This window comes from Geotrypetes seraphini, chromosome 13 (genome assembly GCF_902459505.1).
Source record: "Geotrypetes seraphini chromosome 13, aGeoSer1.1, whole genome shotgun sequence".
NCBI lineage: Eukaryota > Metazoa > Chordata > Amphibia > Gymnophiona > Dermophiidae > Geotrypetes > Geotrypetes seraphini.
The window spans coordinates 57,591,693-57,613,853 of NC_047096.1; the positions used below are offsets into that span (position 1 = coordinate 57,591,693).

The window sequence follows — 22,161 nt, forward strand, 5'->3', positions numbered from 1 at the left end:
ACCAGGCAGCGTCCTGGGACAAAGATTTAAACACCCTAATTAGGACTTCAACCGCTTACTTGGATTTTAGGAGGCATCTGAAAATGTCTTTGTTTACCAAATACTTAGGTAATGAAGTTAATTCATCTCATGGTTCAATTTCTTTTGTAAACCGCCTAGAACTTCACGTAGGAGTATTGGAGACTACACTGGTGATAGCCCCCCTCAGTGGCATAGTGAGGGTGGTGGCACCGATCCTCTCTGCCGCACAGGCGCCCCCCCTTCCCTTCCCCATACATCTAGTTCTTCACCACCATGAGCGACAAGAATTTTAATGTGCTCCTCACGACCCCATCGTCTCTCCCGCTGACGTCGCTTCATTTGCGCAGCACCTGGAAGCGACATTAGCGGGAGAGACGACGCCATCGCCAGGAGCAAGTGAAAGTTGCTCGCGGCAGTGAACAACTGGAGATACAGGGGAAGGGAAGGGGGGAGGGTAGAGGCAGGGGCAAACATAGAGCCTGGGGCGGACTGCCCCCACCCCCCTTACTATGCCACTGGTCCCCCTGATATTCAAAGTGATTTAAATGGCTAAATCGCTTGTCCATGGCTAACTGCAAATATTTGGCGGTACTTAACTGGTTATTGCACCTGAGTATTCACAGTTAGTGTCTGAGCCAAAGCCAGCTAATTTGTGGGTGTCCGAGGCAGGGCCAGCATTGGGGAAGGGGGGCAAACAGGGCAGTTGACCTGGGCCCCCCGACTGTCTAGTGAAGTGAGCTTTTTTCTTTTCCCTGCCCGTCGCTCACATGCTGCTGTCTCTTTCCCCCTGCCACCATGACAAAACTAACCTCTGCCACAGAGCCCTAACACGGTGCTTGCCACTGCCGGCTTCCCTCCACGAAATAAGAAGTTACATCATCAGGGATAGGAAGATGGAAGGGAGCCGGCAGTGGCAAGCACACCATTGGAGTCAGCCGGGAGTGTAATCACTGAGTAATGGGAAAACAAATTTTCTCCAGCACATTCTGCAACTGATAATTGCTGTTCAGTTGAGGTCAGCCCAGTGTGAATTAAGAGATCCCGGATTTCTAGAACTCAGAATGAATAAAACAAACAGATAGAGAAGCAGTTGAGGCAGAATTTTAGCTGTAGAAATTTGCAAATTTCTTTATATTCAGAGAAAAATCCAGTAGCTGACTAAATTTTGTGTTCAGTTAAAAAAATATATATTAATCAACAATTTCTCCAAACACAGGCCCCTTTTCTATGTGAGGCCCAAGCCAAATGACAGATCTTGTAAGTTGCTTGGTTCTAGGAGGGATACATTTTGGCCAATTCTAGATTGATTGATTTATTCAATTTTTTAGCCCTTCCTCCCAAAGGAGCCTGGAATGGGTTACAGAGTACATCAATAATAATCGAGACACGACAGAGATGACATAATTTACATATATTATAGTATAAATATGACAATAATTTACAATATAGACATGACAATAAAACATATGCACTAAGCAGCATCTGGTGAGATTAGGTGGCGTAGATGCGTTGACTGAGTGGCATTTCTGGGTGAATGACTTTAAGGCGCTGGGTTTGTAAAGAGGAAGGTTTTCACGGCCTTCCTGAAGCTCCAAAGTCCATCTAGTGATCTAACAGATGGGGGGATGGTGTGCCAAAGTCTGGGTATGAAATGTGAGTAGGAGTGTTTGTGGGCGGTTTCAGTTTTGAGGGAGCGGCCGGAAGGTATGGTCAGTCGTTTTTTTCCTTGGGACCTCAGTGGTCGCTTTGGGAAGTAGATTTGTAGTTTAGTTTTTATGTAATACGGAATCGTTTCATGGAAGGTTTTCAAAGCGAGGACCAGGGCCTTGAAGGCGCAGCGTATTTGAATGGGCAGCCAGTGCATGGAAGCTAATGCAAGGGGAACTGACATTTCAAAGCAATGTGTAATATGTAGTCCTTGATTCTACCCCTCAAAATCCATGCTGCGGATCCCATAATGCATCATGATAGGCTTGTCAGAAAGCTAGGACTGGTCTTAAATCTCCTTCTTTCAAATGGATAACTTAGCAGCTCTGAAATTACCCTGCTGGCCCCCTTCAAAGGGCCTGATTAGGGTACTGACTTCAATAGTCTGACAGATAAATTGGCTTTCAAGTTTACCTGTGTCCCTGCAGTCTTAAATGATCTGAATTTATGATTCCACCCCCCCCCCTCCTTGTCCAACTGGAGACTTACTTCCAATTTGTTCTCAGTATTGAAATGCCAGGAGTTGCCTATCCCATAGTACACTCCAGCATCCAGCCCCCATCCAGCAAATCTCCCCTCTGGCCTTAATCATGGTGGAGTGGCCTAGTTAGGATTACCTAGGGTTACAAGACGTCCAGATTTCCCCGGACATGTCCGGGGATCCAGATGGCTTTTCAAAACCCAGCGCTTTGTCCGGGTTTGGAAAAGCCTCCTCAAATCACGTCGGGCAGGGAGAAAATCTGTGCATGTCTCCTTTCTCTGTAGCCATATGGTAACCCTACCTTGGGCAAGTCACTGAACACTCCATCACCCCAGGGACACTAGTTAGATTGTGACACCGGGACAGATAGGAAGAAATACTTGAGTGCCTGAATGTAAACCACTTAGGCTATAAGTGATATACAAAGACTAAAAATAAATCCCCCTCCTCCACTTGTACTACTAAGATGGGGGTAAAACTAGGATTTTCTTAGAACTCCAAGTCCAAAAACAAAGGTAAATTCAAGACCTACCGATATGAGACTATGCAGTCCAGAACTGCAAAGTGAAGAGACCCAGTTCAAGAAGAGAGTCTTTTCAGTCTTCTCCTCCCACAGTCCTTGCGACACACTCAGCCACTGTACCCACTATGAATATGCACGGGACAAATTTGCATATAATGGATGTAGTATGGGCAAATGGATCTCATGCATATTCACCATGGTGTGTCCCGAGGACTGTGTTGAGAACTTCTGGTTTAGAACAGCGTTTCACAAATCTCTCGTGCATATGTATTTATTTAATTTGTTTTCTATTCCGTTATTCCTTGTGGATATCCTAAATGTGTCCCAAACAAGAACTGGATTGAGACTTCTTACAGAGTTGCCAAGTTACCCAGTTCCAGACTGGAGATTTTGGGACAGCTCTGGATTTCCGAATACAATGGACCGCATCAGGCACTACAAATCCCACACTACTTTGGGACATAAATTCAAAACCAGGACTGACCCAAAGGTCTCTATCCTGGAACTGGGTAACTTGGCATCTCTGCATCTTAATTCTACTGCTAAGCTTTGGATTATGGGAAATTCTCGGGAGATAGTGTTTCAGGTCCACAAAATGCATACAGCATAATGCAAAATATTCACATGCTTACGATTTTCCAACTCAAAGAGATTAAGTGCTCACAGAGTGAACTGGGGATGGAGGAAGCATGTTATAGGGTGGCAAATGTGTCCTCCAAATGTTGTAACATGCTTCTCTGTTTTATGACAGGAATGACATGCCAGGCCAGAACCTCCTATACTGAAGATGAAGTCCTTTGGGGCCACAGATTTCTTCCAGTCATGTCGCTAGAGGAAGGCTTTTTCCGGGTGGACTATTCCCAGTTTCATGCCACATTTGAAGTCCCCACCCCTCCTCACAGCGTGAAGGAACAAGAGGAGAGAATTTCCCTGCCTTCTCCATTCAGTACTCCTTGCATGGGAAACAGCCAGGGCAGGAGAGAACGCATCTGGTCTCTGGACTGTGGTGACATCCTTGGGGAGAGGGTAGGCCGGCTGCCCAGCAAACTGCAGAAGATGAATGCAGGGAAGGAGGAATTCCAGAGGCGGCTCCTGCGGCTGAGTTCAACCAACGTGGAGAAGGCCTGCAGCACAGGAGACCTGCCACTGAAGGTCCAGCAGACCACTGCAGCATCAGCCAGCAATGGGGAGGGGGCAGACAGAAACCAGTTGAAGGCTTTCAAAATCAAACCTGAGTGCATGACCCAGTCCACTGGCAACCTCCAGCACCAGAGCAGGCCTCAGGGCCTGGTGCTGGCTCTGGGGGTGAGGCTGGGAGACGAGCTACCAGCCAAACTCCGAAAAATGAACACAGAGCGCCTCACCTGAACAGCTATCCCCTCAAAAAAATGACAACAACAAAACCTAAATCATAAAGAAAGCTTGGGGATTCAATAAATTTATAAACTTAAGCCTAGTCTCAAGGACACTGTCTTCTGGAACTCTCCTGGCCACTACTGTGATACATTTTAGGTTTTATAAAGGGCCTTGCTACTAATTCCGTTTTTTCCACAGTATTTTCTTCTCTAAAAAAAAAACAAAAAACATTGGGTCACTGACACTTTTTTTTTTTGCAGATTAAGATTACGATAGAGGTAGCCTGGTGTGGCCCATGGGGGATGCAGAGGGATGTGGGACTCTGTACAAAGATTCATTGCATGAGTCATGAGTTAGGGACCAAAAAGCAAAGCAGGGCTCTGTTGAAAAACATAGTTGCTCAATGGAGGTGAAGAGTGGCTTATTGGTAGAGCTGCTACCTCTGTACCCAGAGGTTGTGGGATTGAATCTCAGTCACTTAATCCTCCATTGCTCCATGTATATAGAGATATATGTAAACCATTTTGAATGTATAACTACAAAAAGGCAGTATATAAATCCCATTCCCTTTCAATGGTAAGGCTTGCCCTTGGGCTAGTAGCATCCTGTCATTTGTAGCAAAAGTCCAGGTCACTGGAGGATGGGCAAGTGGCAATATTGGTTGTACCTCCATTTTAGTAGTACATCCATTGATCAGAACCTCCAAAACCTGGACAATGGTTCTCAAGCCAGTCCTCATTGCACTTTAATTAGGATATCCACAAAGACTGCATAAGATGCTCTGGCTTCCAAGGATTAGGGGAGAACCATTGTCCGGAGGACTCCACAGCCATTCAGACTTCAGAATATCAGTATGTAAACAATGACTGTGATATAATAAATCTGCCTATATAGATGTGGATTTCCTGAAAACCTGAAGCCATGCCATAGATTCAAAGAAAGAATACCTTGGACTGGTTCATTCTGCCCCCAAGACTTTGAGTTGTGGTAAACCTGACTCCCAGATCTAGTAAGGTTGCATCTCATCCTAACCTGAAAATGGTGAAGAAGCAAAGTTTTGAAAAGAAATTCCACCAGAGTGGCAGTTTGCTAGGTTGGCTTGACTGAGCAAAAGTGCTGTCGCAGATCACTTCCACCAACCCTGATGGTAATGCCTTCATGTACTCTGATGCTTCAACATATTCCTCCATCTTCAGACTAGTTAAGGAGCACTGGAATAATGTAAAACACTTTGGAGACTGCACAGATCTTGGGCCCAGATGCACTAAAGTCAGTGATCGTCGCTAAACCAGTTTTGACCAGTATAGCAACTATCGGATTTGCCAACCCACACACAAAACTGTTCACTGCGAGTTTTTTGGCACAATCGTTCATAAGAACATAAGAACTGCCATCTCCGGATCAGACCTACGGTCCATCGAGTCCGGTGATCTGCACACTCGGAGGCCCAGTCAGGTGTACACCTGATGTAGTTTTAGTCACCCATATCCCTCTATGTCTCTCATAAGGAGATGTGCATCGAATTTGCTTTTGAATCCAAGAACGGTGGATTCCGCAATAACCTCCTTTGGGAGAGCATTCCAGGTGTCCACCACTCGCTGCGTGAAGCAGAACTTCCTGACATTTGTCCTGGACTTGTCACCCCTTAGCTTCAGTCCATGTCCTCTGACTCAGCCTTGCAAATAAGTGCTTTAAAGGGAAGAGTGTGGTGCAGTGGTTAAAGCTACAGCCTCCGCACCCTGAGGTTGTGGGTTCAAACCCACGCTGCTCCTTGTGACCCTGGGCAAGTCACTTAATCCCCCCATTGCCCCAGGTACATTAGATAGATTGTGAGCACACCGGGTCAGACAGGGAAAAATGCTCAAGTACCTGAATAAATTAATGTAACCGTTCTGAGCTCCCGTGGCAGAATGGTATAGAAAATTGAATAACTAAATAAATATTAAAACACCATGCAAACTACCCGAGCGCTTCGTGATGCACAAAAACATGTGATGGCTTTTAGCAATCCAAAAAAAGCGACTAAAATGAATATATTTCTAACATTTACCATACTTTTTTTTTAATGGGCTCAGATGCTGTGTGTGTGTGTTACACATGCACAAAATCTGCCCCATTAAAAAAAAAGGGGGCCGAGCCACCCCCTCTCATGACGAGCTGCAGCTCCCCACAACAACAACCACGGGTCCCCGAACCGCCCCACGATGATGGCCGCCCCAGTGACAGCGATGCATCCAGAGAGACAGGAGGAATGCCCACTCCCCTCCTGACACTCCCCCACGCTCCCCCGACACCTCCCCACCCTACACAAAGATTCCCCTCCCATCACCCCACCAACAAGACTCTAAAAGACAGCCCTGGTGGGCTGGAGGTGGCAGCTCAGAACCCACCAGCCCCTCCCCATATCTTCTTGTAGAAGTCGGCAAGAGGGATGCCCACGCCCTCTTGCCAGCAGGCCCCCCTTCCCAGTGCATCCTCGGTAGGGTTACCAGATATCCCGATTTCCCCGGACATGTAATCCTTTTAGAGGACATGTTCGGGCAGCTGGACGGCTTTTCAAACCCCTGCACTTTAGCACGCGCTAAAATGGCTAGCATGCCTTAGTAAAAGGAGCCCTAAATGTGTAAAACTTAATTTTCCACCAGTGCTTCACTAAGGCACACCTAGAATTACAAGAACCAATATGCACGGAAAAAAATATTAGCATGTACTGGACATCCGTTATCTTGAAAAAGAGCTGGTAAAGTAGAATGTTGAGAAGCACTGCTTATATCTGATCCTCCAGTCGCCCCAAATAGCTTTTGTATGTCAGGGGACCCAACATAGGTAAAATGTATGTAAACAGATCTGCTGAACCGGATCTGTTAGGCAGTCTAGAGAGGACCGGATTGGGTACAAAGCAGGTTCCGGAGCCTGACCTTCCAGGCAATGAATGTGCAAGACAGAAATTTGTATACGGTCAGACAATCATGAGTGGAAACCAGTTTGGTGCATATTCATCATCATGGAGATGCTGGAAAGCCTGGCCCAGCAGGTGAGGCTCTAGGACAATCAATGGAAATATCAAATCAGACATTTGCCACATTTTCTAAGCGCACGTCAGACATCCTGTTTTGCAACTGAAAAATATTGTATTTTTAAAATATCAATATATTTATAAATGATTTGAGATATTCCTTTGGAAGTATGAGCATCTGAAAAATTCATAATGGAATGTCTGCCTTCAAATATATTGTAATACATTGAAACCTTTCTCTTTCGGTACTTCTTTCTACCAGGAACATTGTGAAATACAAAAACATTTCAATGTTATTACTACGTTGGGAACTTTAGAAACTGTCAACCTGAAGGACAATAAATGCCTGCATTCCCTGTGTGCACATCCCAAACCAGGGCTGTTTCTCTCTGCCCCCTCCCCCAATCTTCCTTGAAGAAGGCGCACTCCAACCTGCGCAGTGTTGTAACCTCACCATGTTCATTCTCAAAGTGTTTGCCCCATTGCATGGAGGTGAGCTGTAGTTCTGATACAGACCTTAGTTTTACGACTCACTTTTTCAAATCTGAGCTTAAGGCAAGTGACAATCTAGGTACGCAAATTATTTCCTTGCCAAGTGAGCTGAGAATCTAAGTTCTAACTGAGCTAAAGGGGGCGAAGTGACTTTCCAAAGATCATGAGGTTTGGAACCCTGACTTCCTTGCTTCTCAGTCTTATCTTCCAAGCACTAGGTTCCAAACTAATCCTGAGGGTCTCCTAGCCAGTCAGGCTTTCGGGAAATGGATAGTGAGTAAGCATGAGCTAGAGCTATATGCACCGCCTCTACTGCTCCCAAATCTATCTCATACACATCTCTTGTGGATATCCTGAAAACTGGACAGGCCAGGGAGGTCTCCCAAGTCAGGCTTGAGCAACACTGCAGAGTAGATCATTCTCTCTTCCTTGAGTAAGAACTACATCTCCCAATTTGCAATAAGGCAATACCAGCCTGGTGTAAGGCAGCAGCCTTATACCTAGGACACACATGGGCAGTTCTGGGAAATGTATGGAGCCCTACAACTTGATTTATGTTAGGTTGACCAAGAAACAGGGACTTTTGATTACTACTGACATGAGGTGCCAGAAGTAGCAGAATGCGTTTCTTTCAGGGGATAAAACAAATCAATCTCTGGCTCCATTGGCATAGTAAGGGGGGAAGGCAATCTTTCCCAGATACTGTCTTGGTGGGGGCGCCGGCACCTCTCTGATCCCTTGCCGTGCGCGCCTTCCCTTCCCTCTGACACCCCAGACACCAAGTGCCCCCCCTCCCACCTTCCAATCTCCCCAATCCCTCCAATAAAATCCTGGTGGTCTAGTGAACTGGGGGGGTTCAGATCAGATCTCCTCCCAGCTCAAGAACCCTCCACCCCCGACACTGCCACCTCCCTTACCTTTCATTGAACAGGCAGGAAGGATGCCCACTTCCTCCTGCCTTGAAGGGCTGCCTCTTCATAATAGTGGCCCTTCCCCCCCCCCCCTCTGGTGCATCCTGGATGCACTGGAAGGGGCCTGGCTATGCAAAATCCATAGTGTGCAACTGCAAGTGGGGGGGGGGCAAGGGCATGGCCTAGGGAGGGGCAGTCAATGCTTAACATGAATATTCAGATGCTGGTGGCCTTAGGCGCCTGAGCCAATCAGGACCTTAGGCCCCTTCCAGTGCATCCAGGATGCAATGGGAGGGGGAAGGAATGCCATTTTGAAGAGGTAGGAGGGAGTGGGCATCCCTCCTGCCTGATTTTTGATGAAAGGTATGGGGGAGTTGGGGGGGTTCTTGAGCTGGGGGATCTGATCTGAACCCCACCCCCTAGGCTATTAGACCACAAGGATTTTGGAGGAGGAGGGGTGATCAGAAGGCAGGGGGCACTTGATGTCGGGGGTCCCAGTTATGGTGGCAGGGGAGGGGGTGCAGAAGTGCACCTCCACCCTGGGCGCTCCCTATCCCCGATACACCACTGTCTGGCTCTATCCCAAGTTCTCTTGTCGATACAATATTGAGCAAAACATTGGTAAATCCTTGACACCTATAGTTGACCCCAATCTACCTATGCCCCCAGCCCAAAGCCCAAACTTTACAACACATTGGAGATTGGGTGGTAGGGGGAAATAATCTAATCATTTTTCATACATTGATTTGAAACTACCAAGCGCCATACTGGAGACAGAAAACTAGACTCAGGGCTGATACAAACAGCATTCTTCACACAACAGGAAGGAGCAAAGTTGCGGGGGTCTAAAAGATATGAGGGGCATTCAATAATTTACCTCAGTGGGAAAGAAAAGAGTTTTCAAACATTTTGTATTTTTCAATATAGTTTCCTGATAGCACCATACACTTCATGTACTTTTCCTGCAATGACTTTAACCCTTTGAAGAGAATTCTGTCTGACCTTCAAACCAGGACGTCACAGCTTCCATGATGGCTTCATCACTTGAAAACCACTGTCCATGGAGAGATTTCTTCGAAACTTGGAACAGGAAATGATCCGAGGGAGCCAGGTCAGGACTGTAGGGTGGACGGTTCAGCTGCTGAAACCCACATTCTCGAATAGCAGCCTGTGATTGTCATGCACTGGCACATTGTCGTGAAGAAGTAGCACACCTGCTGTGAGTTTTCCTTCTTGACTCCCGCAAAGCGATCTTTGTGTTGATGTAACTCTCCCTGGCTATGGTTGTCTTGTGTGGCATGAACTCCAGAAGCAAAAGTCCTTCATCATCCCAGAAGACAGATGCTATGACTTTACCTGCAGATTTTTCTGTCTTGAACTTTTGCGGACTAAGGATCTCTGTGATATACTCAAGTCTCATCTTCAGTCATCAAATGAAAAAAAATTCACTTGGTCTTCACAGAGCATCTCCAAGTTCTTCTGACAGTACTGGAGCCTCATGACCTTCTGGCATGGCGTCAGCATTGTTGGAACCCATCTTGCACTAACCTTTGACATGCCCAAGTTTTCATGAATTATTTTCCAATGCCAAGATGCCCTCAAAAACAAGCACATCCATTGCATTCATTAGCTAGTCTATTCTATCTACTTTAGTTTTACCGTTGTTTCAATTACCCAGACATAGCTTAAAGAGCTTTAAATAAATAATTCAATTTTAATTTTTTGTTGGTTTTACAATTTTATCATTTCAATTATAATGTGACATGAAAAACATTTTCTCCGTTTAGTGTGCCGGAACTAAAAAAGTTTGAGAGACACTGATTTAGCAGATAGTTGGGAACATACCTTGAAAGAATATTTGGATTGGGAAAATATAGGGAGGGCACAAGCTAAAAATTGCTGTGGGAGATATGGTGGATGGTGGGAACTTCACTGTTGGGTGCTTGAGCAGCGGAGGAGATGTGGTAACTGCTAGGAAAAGGAATTAGGAACTCATCTATTGGGTGGGAAACAGCAGGGCCTTGTGATTTAACAGAAGGAAAAAAGTGGGAAGAGAAGGGGAAGACAGGCTAGCAAGAGTCATAGAGCAAAAAACTAAAAAAGCACAGTAGGTAGAGAGAATTTAAGGACTACAAGTGGGTAAGATCTGAAAAGTGGGATGGGGAGGCGGAAGAGTAAGATGGGAAGAGGTGAAGGATAGTGCAAGGCAAAAACCAAACAAAATGGAGACCTAGTAAGACATGAGAGTTAATTTTCCCTTCTTTTATTTGAATGTAAACTGTTTTGTTTATTGATTTCTATTTGTGGTACTGTATATCAAATAAAGTTGAAATGAAATTAATCATGAATGGGGCCGAAAAGAGAGGTTGGAAGCGGAAGATTGTGAAAAAGGATATGAGTGAGTAGAGAGAGCAATAAAAAAAAAAAAAAACAGTCTAAAGGAGAAATAGAGCAAAATTGGATGAAAAGTGGAAGGAAGAGGTAGGAAAGTAGATGAAAGCAGAGTAGGCCTTGAACAAAGAGATTTCAATAGGCAAAGAAAAAGAAAGATCAGGACCAGCATGAAAAACAAGGTAGACATGCACCTTTACATCTTTGTGTTCTGCTCAGTACGAGAGAAAATTGGTGCTGTAGAGCTTGCTCTAATACTGTATTTCTGTGATGCTGCTTTGCTATATACGTGCTGAGTGTATTTTTTTTTTTTTATTACAGACTTCTACATTTCTCTCTGTGCTTGGCAACAGAAGGGATTTATGTAGCTGCTACTGAGGTGACACCAGAATTTGAAGACTTTTTCTGCTGTAATCACCTCGTTTCTCATTTTCTGCAATGGTGCGGCCCAGTGTTTTCCATTTGCACAACATGCTACCTTCGTGTGCTTTTCTAAATCCAGGCCTGCTGACATCAGCATGTCTTAATCCAACTATGAAATGGGAGAACATTTGTCAATATAGACTGGGTGGGGGTAATAGAGTTGTCATGCTACCCTGTACTGGAGAGAAACTTGGTAGTCAGTCTTAGGTTTGAACTTATAGCCTAAAATCAATGTGGGAGTTATAGCGCCTGATTCTACCCACTTAAATCAATGTAGCAGATCTCATAATGCATCAGGATAGGGGTTCCCGAAATCCAGAACTGGTCTAAAATCTCCATCCTGCAATAGAGTATCTTGGCAGCTCCTTGTTGGAAGGTTCAGAGATGCCAATTTAGCACATGCATTTGGCTGCCCACATGCCAGTCACTCTTCTTCACATGGCATCTTTCCCTCCACTCTCTTCCCCTGCCCACAATCTGGCATCTCCTGATCTACCTTAAACTTCTCTTTCACTGGCAGCAGTAGCAATACACATAAGAAGATTGTGGCTGTCCCCAGAGCATTCCTTCTGATGTATCTCCCCTTCTCTGATATAATTTTCTATTTCCACATGGGTGGGATGCACAATGGCAAGGTTCCAAAATTGGCCACAGACAGCCTATGTGCATTGCTGCCAGCAAAAGACAAGGTAGACCAGGAGAAGGTTTGAGAGAGAAGGGGAGATGCTGAACCATGGGCAAGAGGAAGGGGCATTCAGAGAGAAATGCCAGATTATAGATGTGGAGAGTGGACTGGAGGGAGAGGCACTGGGTCTAGGGGTGCAGAGGAGGTAGAGATGGACCTGGTAATTAAGGGGAGGAAAAAAATAGAGAGATACTGAACCCGGTGGCAGAAGGGAAGGAAGGAGGGTAGAAAGAAGGACAGATGTTGAACCACTGGGGCAGTGAGAGAGGGAAAGAGAGATCGAGAGAAATACTGGACCTTTGGGGAGAAGAAGATAGCAGGAAAGAAGGAGAGATGTTGAAACTTGGGGGAAGGGCATAGATGCTGGACCATGGGGAGCAGGATGGAAGAGAGATGCTGAGGGTAGAGGAGAAAGCTACATTGTCTCGTTTTAATCAGTTCCACAGGCTTGCCTGTTGTTTGGTAGAGGGGAATGAACAGGGAGATGTCAGGCTAGAGGGATGGAGTTAGAGAGAAGAGATGATGAGCTACAAGGATAGAGGGGGGAGGGAAGATGCTGGGAATGGTGGAAACATGGGAGAGGTCACAGAGATGAGGAGGTGAATGAGAATATGATAGTACAGGAGAAAGTAGATATTTGTTAATGGGGAGTAGAGAAAACAGAGAAGGGAATGGGAGGTTGGGGAAGGAGATGGGAACTAGGAGAGTTAGGTGATGAGAGAAGGAGCAGAAAAGTTGATAAATAGGTGAAAAGTAAATAGAAGAAGGATGAGAAAGAGCATGAAATGTGAGTTGACAGAGAGGCAGAAATGAAAGAAAGGGAAGAAAGAGCTAAAAAGGAAATATCTACAGTATATCTTAGAGACAGAAGTAGTGACAGAACAGAACAACACAGGAAGAGAAAGGTGAAATGACAGATAGCAGCCCCTGGAAAGACAGTTGACAGAAGACGGACAGAAAAGTAGAAAAGAAAACCTGGGATCAAAATGATGGCAAAATAAAACAGACAGCAAAGGTAGAAACATGCTTTTTAAAAAATTTATTAATGAAATACATTAGTTTGGAAATTATGTATTGTGGATGTCTATATTTCTCTAATGTTGCTGTATTTGCTGAGTTTAACTTCTTGGGGTTCCCAGTTCAAATTTTCTTCATATTTCTATTTCTAATGTATGACCCCTTCTTCAGTTTTTGGTGAGGGTCTCCCTGTGCTTGTGTTTGACAGAGTTGCAGTATTCTGTAGTGGCCCCACTTGTTCTGTTTTATGAGAAGTAGGCTTATTGGTATTTTAGGACCCAAATTAATATCTGTAGTGCTGCATATTCATAGGAAGGGTACTTCCTGTTTGAATGATTAGAAAAGTGTAACTGTTGGATGACATTTGCTACTTTTGTGTTGACTTAGCATTTTTTTTCAGGTTTTGTATTATTTCACAACATGCCTGGTAGTGGAGAGACCCTATATTAATATTGCTCAGATGACTTGACATGAAGAAATGCCTTAGTTTTAATTTGCACCTCTTCGGGAGGTTGGATTTTTCAACCATATTAACATTTCACAAATCAAACAATAGAGGAACTGGAGTAAATTTCAATCAAATAAGCTCAAAGAAACCTCCAGTTAATTAAATACTGGGTATTATGCCAATGGTTCCCTCATCACCAATACCAGTCAAAGCTTAGGAAGGAAAAATTAAAGAGGAATAAAGGCCTCAGAAGCCACAGGGTACAACTTTGCACCAGGGTTGAGAGAGAGCTAGATGTACTCATCGATTTCCTCCCACCCACCCCATGCTTCTATCATCGGCCAAAAAACCCTCATTGAACGTTGTAAATTTCAGAGTTCTAATGCACTGGCAAATATCTCAGCAAACTAAATATGTAAAGAGAAGTGAAATGCAAATATAGCTTATCTTTAGATGTTCCACCAAGTTCATTCACTTCTCCGTTTCTGTGCAGACTAGCTTTGTAGCAGGTAAAAACTCTGCTAGAATCCGCCGACGATGGCCGTTTTCACGATGTGAAAAATCGTTTCTTCAGGGCTCTCAAATTACAAAAAACGTTCGCTGTCTTACGACTGGAACATAAGACCTGCTCTACTGTGTCAGACCAAAGACCCATGAGGGTCATGTATGTGAGCCTCATCTGTTTGCTGTGTCCCAACTGAAACAAAACCAAATTAAGATCTACTGTCCTACAACTTAGTGACGTTCAGAAAGCAAAATAACATGCAGATTTTTCCAGTTTTTTACCCCAGATGTACTGGTCTTCAATTCCACTCATACTGGTGGTGAATCTCACTGTTTGGCAGGGGCCACCCTTGGCTACTCTGAAGGTTTGGATCTGCCGTAATCATATCTGTGATGATCGCACCCATCCACATTTCTCTTATAATACAATACTGTGTGCACAGCATCACTGATTACTTTCTTTGGCAGTGAAACAGTTTATACTTGCAGCAAAAGTTAATTGGTCTTTTTATAGCTTCAGATGTAAATATATTAACTCACTGAAGCAGACATTATCCTAAGCACTGATACAATAACTCAGGTCCTTTTCCTAACCTATGGTAAGCAGAAACATGTGCTTACCACACTACTTGGGGCATACTCAGGCATCCTTCGTTGTGCTTCTCACGTGCTAAAATATGCTTTTTAATTTTTAGTTCTGGGGCATGTTTGCTGGTGAAGAGTAGGCATGCTCACCGCTAATTGGTTAGTATAGCTATATCACTGCACACTAACCGATTAGAGCCTGGTTAATGTAGGAGTCCTTACTCCCTAGAAAATAGGGGCCGATTGCATTTGCCGACCCGACGCTCTAAACAGGCTCCCCGTGTGGTTTTCCATGCGGTCCTACATTCTCCGATTCTGGCATACAAACGAGGTCATTAATATTAAAACCAGGCATCTAGTCGATGCCTAAACTTTCATGTTTCCTGATAAAGGAGTTGTGAAACTTGGGAATAAAAGCAAAGAAAGAGACTGATGATAGAACTGCTCCAACCCCAGGTATGACTGAACGTTCTGGAATTTTCTAAAGCACTTGGCAATCATATGTTAAGTGTACCACTTCCTAATCTCTCAATGTCTCCCTGGGGATAGAAGATGACCTAACTGCTACTGACAGTTTCCAGCGATCAAAGTCACTTCCCTGAATAACTAATAGACCAGATAAAATTCCAGCCAATAAGAAGAGAGACACAATTTATCTTTCAAAATGGGAAGATTTTTATCCTGGTGTCTTTCATCCCCAAGTGATTTATAGCTGTAAGGGGGGAAAAAAACCCCACACCAACCCGAGCCAAGTGAGGTCAATAAAGCCTGAGGTATCTACTGTTTGTTGAAGGCCTCTTGTAACTTCAACAATTTCAGATCACCTACCCACTGACAGATGGCCAAGTGCCCAAATCAGAATGAATGGCCATGGCTGCAAATGAGCTGGAAGGAATAGGAGATAAGAGAATTAACTGGGATAAACCACAGCTCCCTCTAGATGAGCATTTTTCAAATATTTTGTTACCTACTAAAATAGAAAAACAGCATCCACGAGACTCTGACTGGAGCTTACCACAGTCTTCTACTTGGTGGTTCACCTCTTTCATCTTCTGGTTTACAAAGGTAACAGGAAATGTATCTGCTCGCCACCCTGCCCCATTCCAGACACCTGTGGTCCTCGCTTGTCAAGTGATGCAAATCTCTCACCACCAGCAATAAAGTGAGTAACGTCTTCCAGGGGTAGACTAACTGCAGAGTTAAATAGTTTCTTCAATGCGTAGCCCAAATCTTATCTGCCTGGAGGCCTCGTTTCTTTTTTACCGCACTCCCACTAGTTTACAACAAACCCTATTAAACAATACACCTAGATTGTGTTGAAATCTATACATTCAATTAATTATTTTATATACGTGGAGGGGCTTAATCAAAAGAAACGTCTAAGTCCAATTTGGACTTAGGGCGCTAGTCGCCCAAAGTCGACAGTGCCAAAATGTCCATTCTTGAAAAGTACGTCAATTTTTTTTTTTTTTTTAAATTATGTATCTGAACGTCCAGGCATTTGATCATACAGACCGCTAGTGTATCTATCTTTATACCATATTCTCATCCAAATATTCGCCCAAAATAAGACCTTTTGGACATGGGAGGGGCCAGCATTATATTGGACCGGCCACCCAGACATAGCAAAAGAGCAGTGGGGCACCTTACCGGGCACTGCTGTGAACTTCACAAAAAGGGTGCCACATACTAATCTCACCAAAATTCCCTTATAGGTCATGGTGAGCCCCCCCAAAACCCACTTGTCTACAACCCCAATAGCCCTTATGGCTACAGGTGGCACCTATATAGCAGCACAGTAGGGTTTTAGGGGGTTTAGAAACATAGAAAAATGACGGCAGAAAAGGGCCACAGCCCATCAAGTCTGCCCACTCCAGTGACCCTTCGCCCTGATTTTGCCGACCCACCCCCTCCTTTACATCATTAGAGATCCCACGTGAATATCCCATTTATTTTTAAAATCTGCCACGCTGTTGGCCTCAATCACCTGCAGTGGGAGTTCGTTCCAATGATCGACCACCCTTTCGGTGAAGAAATACTTTCTGGAGTCACCATGAAATTTCCCTCCCCTGATTTTCAGCGGATGTCCTCTGGTAGATGAGGATCCGATAAGACGGAAGATATCCTCTTCCACCTCGATACAGCCCTTGATATATTTAAATGTCTCAATCATGTCCCCTCACTCTCTTCGTTCCTCAAGCGAGTACAGCTGCAATTTATTCAGCCTTACTTCATACGGGAGATCCTTGAGCCCCGAGACCATACTGGTCGCCATCCGCTGTACTGACTCAATTCTCAGCACATCTTTCTGGTAATGTGGTCTCCAGAATTGAACACAATATTCCAAATGAGGTCTCACCATGGATCTGTACAGTGTCATTATGACTTCTGACTTCCTGCTGACAAAACCTCTACAGATACAACCCATCATTTGCCTTGCCTTGGAGGAAGCCTTTTCCACTTGATTGGTAGTTTTCATGTCATCACTAATGATTACTCCTAAATCCCGTTCTGCCGTGGTCCTAGCTAAGGCCTCACCATTTAGCGTGTAAGTTCTACACAGATTTATTTTATCCAAGTGCATCACTTTACATTTTTTAGCATTGAAGTTGAGCTGCCAAGTTGATGACCATTGTTCCAATAGTAGTAGGTCGTGCGTCATACTGTCAGGCAAAGTGCTTTTACCAAATTGTGTAACATAATAGATAAAAGCACTTTGCCTGACAGTATGATGCAGGACCTACTACTATTGGAACAATGGTCATCGACTTGGCAGCTCAACTTCAATGCTAAAAAATGTAAAGTGATGCACTTGGGTAAAAGAAATCTGTGTAGAACTTACACACTAAATGGTGAGTCCTTAGCTAGGACCACGGCAGAACGGGATTTAGGCCTCACATTTTTCACCATGAATGCAGTGGTTAGAGTGGCTTATGGGCCTGGGTCCTCCTCTCTATGGTTCACTAGCCCACCCCCCCAAACTACTTAAGTCACCTTTGTGCAGCTCTACTAGGCTTTCCTATGCCAAGTGCTGATGTTCTTGAGGGAGGTATGTACGTTTTTATTCCGATTTTTATGGCAGTGTGGGAGGGGTCAGTGATCACTGGGGGAATGTGTGAGGGTCTGTACTTTGTCCCTGCAGTGGGTATCTGATCACTTTGGATACCTTCTGAGCACTTATACCTGATTTTAGATTACCTAAGTCACAACGTATAAGTTCCATCTAGGCAGTCTTGTTAAACTTTTGGTTATATTTGCAGTACGACTAAGTCTAGGTCAGCCCACATCCTGCGCAAATCCCGCCCTCACCACTCCTTCAAAAACGCCCCTTTCATCTCTGGACGCACAGTGGGATTCAGAGGCTTAAAAAGTCTCTGGTTACGTCTAAAAACCTGTTTTGATTATCAACACTTGGATGACCTGTCTTTTAGGTCGTCCAAGTGCCGACTTGGGCGGGTTTTGAGATGTGGGTGTTTTTTGTTTTTTTTTTTCCGATTATTAGCCCCATATTATTTTATAATTTCAAGTTAAATAGGTTTTCAGTACTCATCTTTAAAGAAGCAGAAAGTGGCTAGGAGAGTCTCGTGCCGACATAGAACTAATTCAAATTAAATATCAGCTTCCCTACTTTTAAACTTTGTTTCTATGTATCCATAATGAAGGTAAGTGTCTAACCAGTAACCTAGTAAGGGGGAGCAGGGGCCTGAGCCTCTTTCCACTCCTCCTCACCACGCAAGTGCCCCCCTTCCCTTCTCTCGAGCCTCTAGTTGTTCACTGCCATGAGCATCAACTTCAACGTGCTCCTTGCGGCTGCGTTGTCTCTTCCGGGGGCTGCACACAGGAAGTGACATCAGAGGGAGAGTCGACGGGGTCAAAAGGAGCACATTGAAGTTCTTGTTGCTTGCTGCTGTGTAATGGTTAGGTTAGGGTTACCATATGGCTCTTGAAGGAGGACAGACATTTGGGTTTTACTTCCACCGAAAGCCCTGGAAGTAAAACCCGGATGTCTCAATCCATCCTCCTTTTTATGGAGTTCTATGGTCACCCCAGGTAAGATCCCTGAGCTTGGATCCACATCTTTCCACCATCTTCAGGCAGTGGTCCAGGAGTCCTTTCAGGGAAATGATGGCGTAACAGCACTTGGATTCTACACTGAAAGCAGATCACCGTCACACAGGCCAGATTCAGTGCCCTTTGGTGCTCCCTGAAGCATGATTTCCCCTTCCTAATGTTCATTCATTAGACGCCAAAGGTTTTGAGCTATGGTCTGCTTTTTGATCCCCTGCCTCCCTCACTTTCCTCCAAAGTTTGACTGATAGCCCCACAAACTAGGCTAATGCTACACTACTGACACCTGGTGGCCTAGAGTGGCATTAGGCAGTGGAATCAGAAGAGGAAATGCATTGATAAAACGGATTACCAGTTAAATAGAATAGAATTGAAATAACCATAATGCTTGTTACCCTCACCCCAACCCATTGAGGACGTGCCTTTCATTTTTGGGGTCACCACCTCATCCAGGTGAGCTGAACAGGCTAATCTAGTCCCAGCTTTGCCTCATGGCATGCAGGGAGCTGTAGTTCTGAAGACATAGAAATACAAATGCCTTCGGGACTGTCATTGGAGTGGGCTTGGGATGCTCCAGATCCACACTGCCCAATCAATCCTGCCCTCTAGCAGTAGAAGTTCCTCTCAACATCTTATACCCCCACAGCTGCTGTTGGTACATGAGAATATCTGGGGACCAGAAGCTGCCATGTGTCCTTCACTGCACATAGTAGACACAGAGCAGCCCCCCCCCCCCCCACCCTCTCCATACACAATCTTTAATCCAAGGTAGGGTTACTTGATATCCGGATTTACCCAGACATGTCCTCTTTTTAAAGGACATGTCCAGGCATCCAGATGGCTTTTCAAAACCTAGCACTTTGTCCTTGTTTTGAATAGCTTCCAGCTCGGGACTGTGTCATGGCGACATTGCGCCCATATGTGTGACATCACCACGTCACACCTGCACACACGCAGATGCTCTCCCTACACAGCTCTGAACACAAGAACAGGTTGAGTGGAGCAGGGCTGGGGTGGAGCCATGGGTCCAGATTTTACAATAGTAAAATTGGGGAACCCTAATCCAAGGGGAACCCCACTTAGGGCTATCGTATGATGCCAGAAAAAAGAGAACAGATTGAGACATCTGGGTTTAGGGTTTTACTTCCTTTGAAAGCAATTGATGTAAAACCCAGATGTCTCAATCCGCTCTCCTTTTTCTGGAGTCATATGGTAACTCTAACCCCATTATTATTCACCCCGGGTTCTTAACCTCCCTTAGAGTTAGCCCAGAGTTCATACATACCACAGGGAGCTGGGACAGTCTATCCAGCTGAAGTAAAATGCTCCCTTCACTTCCAAAATTCCAAGAAGAGGATGCTCACATCTGGATCACACGTCTCTTTGCGAAGGAAGAAATGTCCTTTTTAGATGTAATATAATAACAGACTCACCTATCTTTAATAGACAGGTTCCCTAAAATATTTAACAAAACTTTGAAACAGTCTCTCATGATGACATCATCAAAATACTACATGCCCTTCTGGCTTCATCCAAGACCCCTTGACCTCTAGCCACACCTCCTAGTGGCTGTGAAAGATGGCTTTAGAAACATAGCAACATAGAAGATGACGGCAGAAAAGGGCTATAGCCCATCAAGTCTGCCCACCCTACTGTCCCTTCCTCTTAAGTCTATACCTAGCGACTGATGTTCCAGTTCGACCGTCGTAGGGATCCCACATAGGTATCCCATTTATTCTTAAAGTCCAGCATGCTGCTGGCCTCGATCACCTGCCCTGGAAGCTCATTCCAACGGTCAACCACTCTTTCTGTGAAGAAGTACTTCCTGATGTCGCCATGAAATTTCCCGCCCCTGAGTTTGAGCGGATGCCCTCTGGTGGTAGAGGGTCCCCTGAGAAAGAAGATATCATCTTCCACCTCGATACGTCCTGTGATGTATTTAAATGTCTCAATCATGTCTCCCCTCTCCCTACATTCTTCTAGAGTGTAGAGCTGTAGTTTGTTTAGTCTCTCCTCATACGAGAGACCTTTGAGCCCCGATATCCTCCTGGTGGCCATCCGTTGAACCGACTCGATTCTAAGCACATCTTTACGGTAATGTGGCCTCCAGAATTGTACACAGTATTCCAGATGAGGTCTCACCATGGTTCTGTACAATGGCATTATGACTTCAGGCTTCTTGCTGACAAAGCTTCTACTGATACATCCCATCATCTGCCTTGCTTTAGATGAAGCCTTCTCCACTTGATTGACAGTTTTCATGTCTGCACTGATGATTACTCCTAGGTCTCGTTCCGCCGAAGTACTAGTTAAAGTTTCTCCATTCAAGGTGTAATTTCTGCATGGATTACCACTACCGAGGTGCATAACCTTACATTTCCCAGCGTTGAAGCCCAGCTGCCAGGTCGAGGACCATCTTTCCAATGTAAGCAGGTCCTGTGCCATACTATCCTGTAAATTACATTCACTTACTGTATTGCATAGTTTAGCGTCATCGGCGAATAATGTTATTTTACCCTGAAGCCCCTGAGTCAGATCCCCTATGAATATGTTGAAAAGGAGTGGGCCCAGGACTGAACCCTGCGGTACTCCGCTGGTCACCTCCGATGTTTTAGAGAGGGTACCATTAACCATTACCCTTTGAAGTCTTCCACTTAGCCAATCATTGACCCAAGTAGTTAGTGTTTCTCCTAACCCCATCGATTTCATTTTGCTCAACAGCCTGCGGTGTGGGACGCTATCAAATGCTTTACTGAAATCCAGGTACACGATGTCCATAGACTCTCCCAAGTCTAGCTTCCTTGTCACCCAGTCAAAGAAGCTGATGAGATTGGATTGGCAGGACCTACCCTTGGTGAATCCATGTTGATTGGGATCCCGTAAATTCCCCTCATACAGGATTGTGTCTAATTTGCGTTTAATTAAAGTTTCCATGAGTTTACACACTATTGATGTGAGACTCACCGGTCTGTAATTCGCAGCCTCTGCCCTGCAACCCTCCAGTCCAGGGGTACTCTCCCCGTGCTTAGGGAGAGATTGAAGAGTGCGGCTAGCGGTATCGCCAGGACATCGCACAACTCTTTGAGCACTCTTTGGTGCAGATTGTCTGGTCCCATGGCTTTATTTACCTTTAGTCTTGACAGTTCGCTGTAAACTTCACTTGGTGTGAACTCAAAATTCTGAAACGGGTCGTCCGCACTTGACTTAGCCTCTAACTGAGGACCATGTCCTGGTGCCTCGCAAGTGAAGACCGAGCAGAAGTATTCGTTCAGTAGTTCAGTTTTATCTGAATCTGCTTCCATGTAATTTTCATCCGGTTTGCTAAGGCGTACTATCCTGTCTGTGTTCTTTTTCCTATCACTAATATACCTGAAGAAGGATTTGTCCCCCTTCTTAATGTTCTTTGCTAGAGTTTCTTCCACACGAAGTTTGGCCTCCCTAATTGCTGTTTTGACCGCTGTAGATCTGGTCCTATATTCCATGATAGCTTCTCTTGTTTCCGTACGCTTGTAGGAAAGAAATGCTTTTTTCTT

The 22,161-nt window shown here is 44.8% G+C and overlaps 1 protein-coding gene across 2 annotated transcripts in view; it reads left to right on the top strand.

The window, feature by feature from the left end:
• The window catches only part of LOC117347359 (G protein-activated inward rectifier potassium channel 1-like), a 67,397-nt gene extending 54,096 nt beyond the window's left edge, over positions 1-13,301 (top strand). Inside the window, exons 3-4 of one of the 2 annotated variants that reach the window (XR_004536776.1) lie at positions 3,484-5,235; positions 11,220-13,301. Coding sequence is in view for 1 of the 2 variants with exons in the window: in XM_033918186.1 (XP_033774077.1) it covers positions 3,484-4,100 (617 nt within the window). In the remaining variant the exon portion in view is untranslated. Of the gene's footprint in view, positions 1-3,483; positions 5,574-11,219 lie in introns of those variants that run through there. The other variant, XM_033918186.1, reaches the window with a different exon arrangement.
• Positions 13,302-22,161: the final 8,860 nt, after the last annotated feature.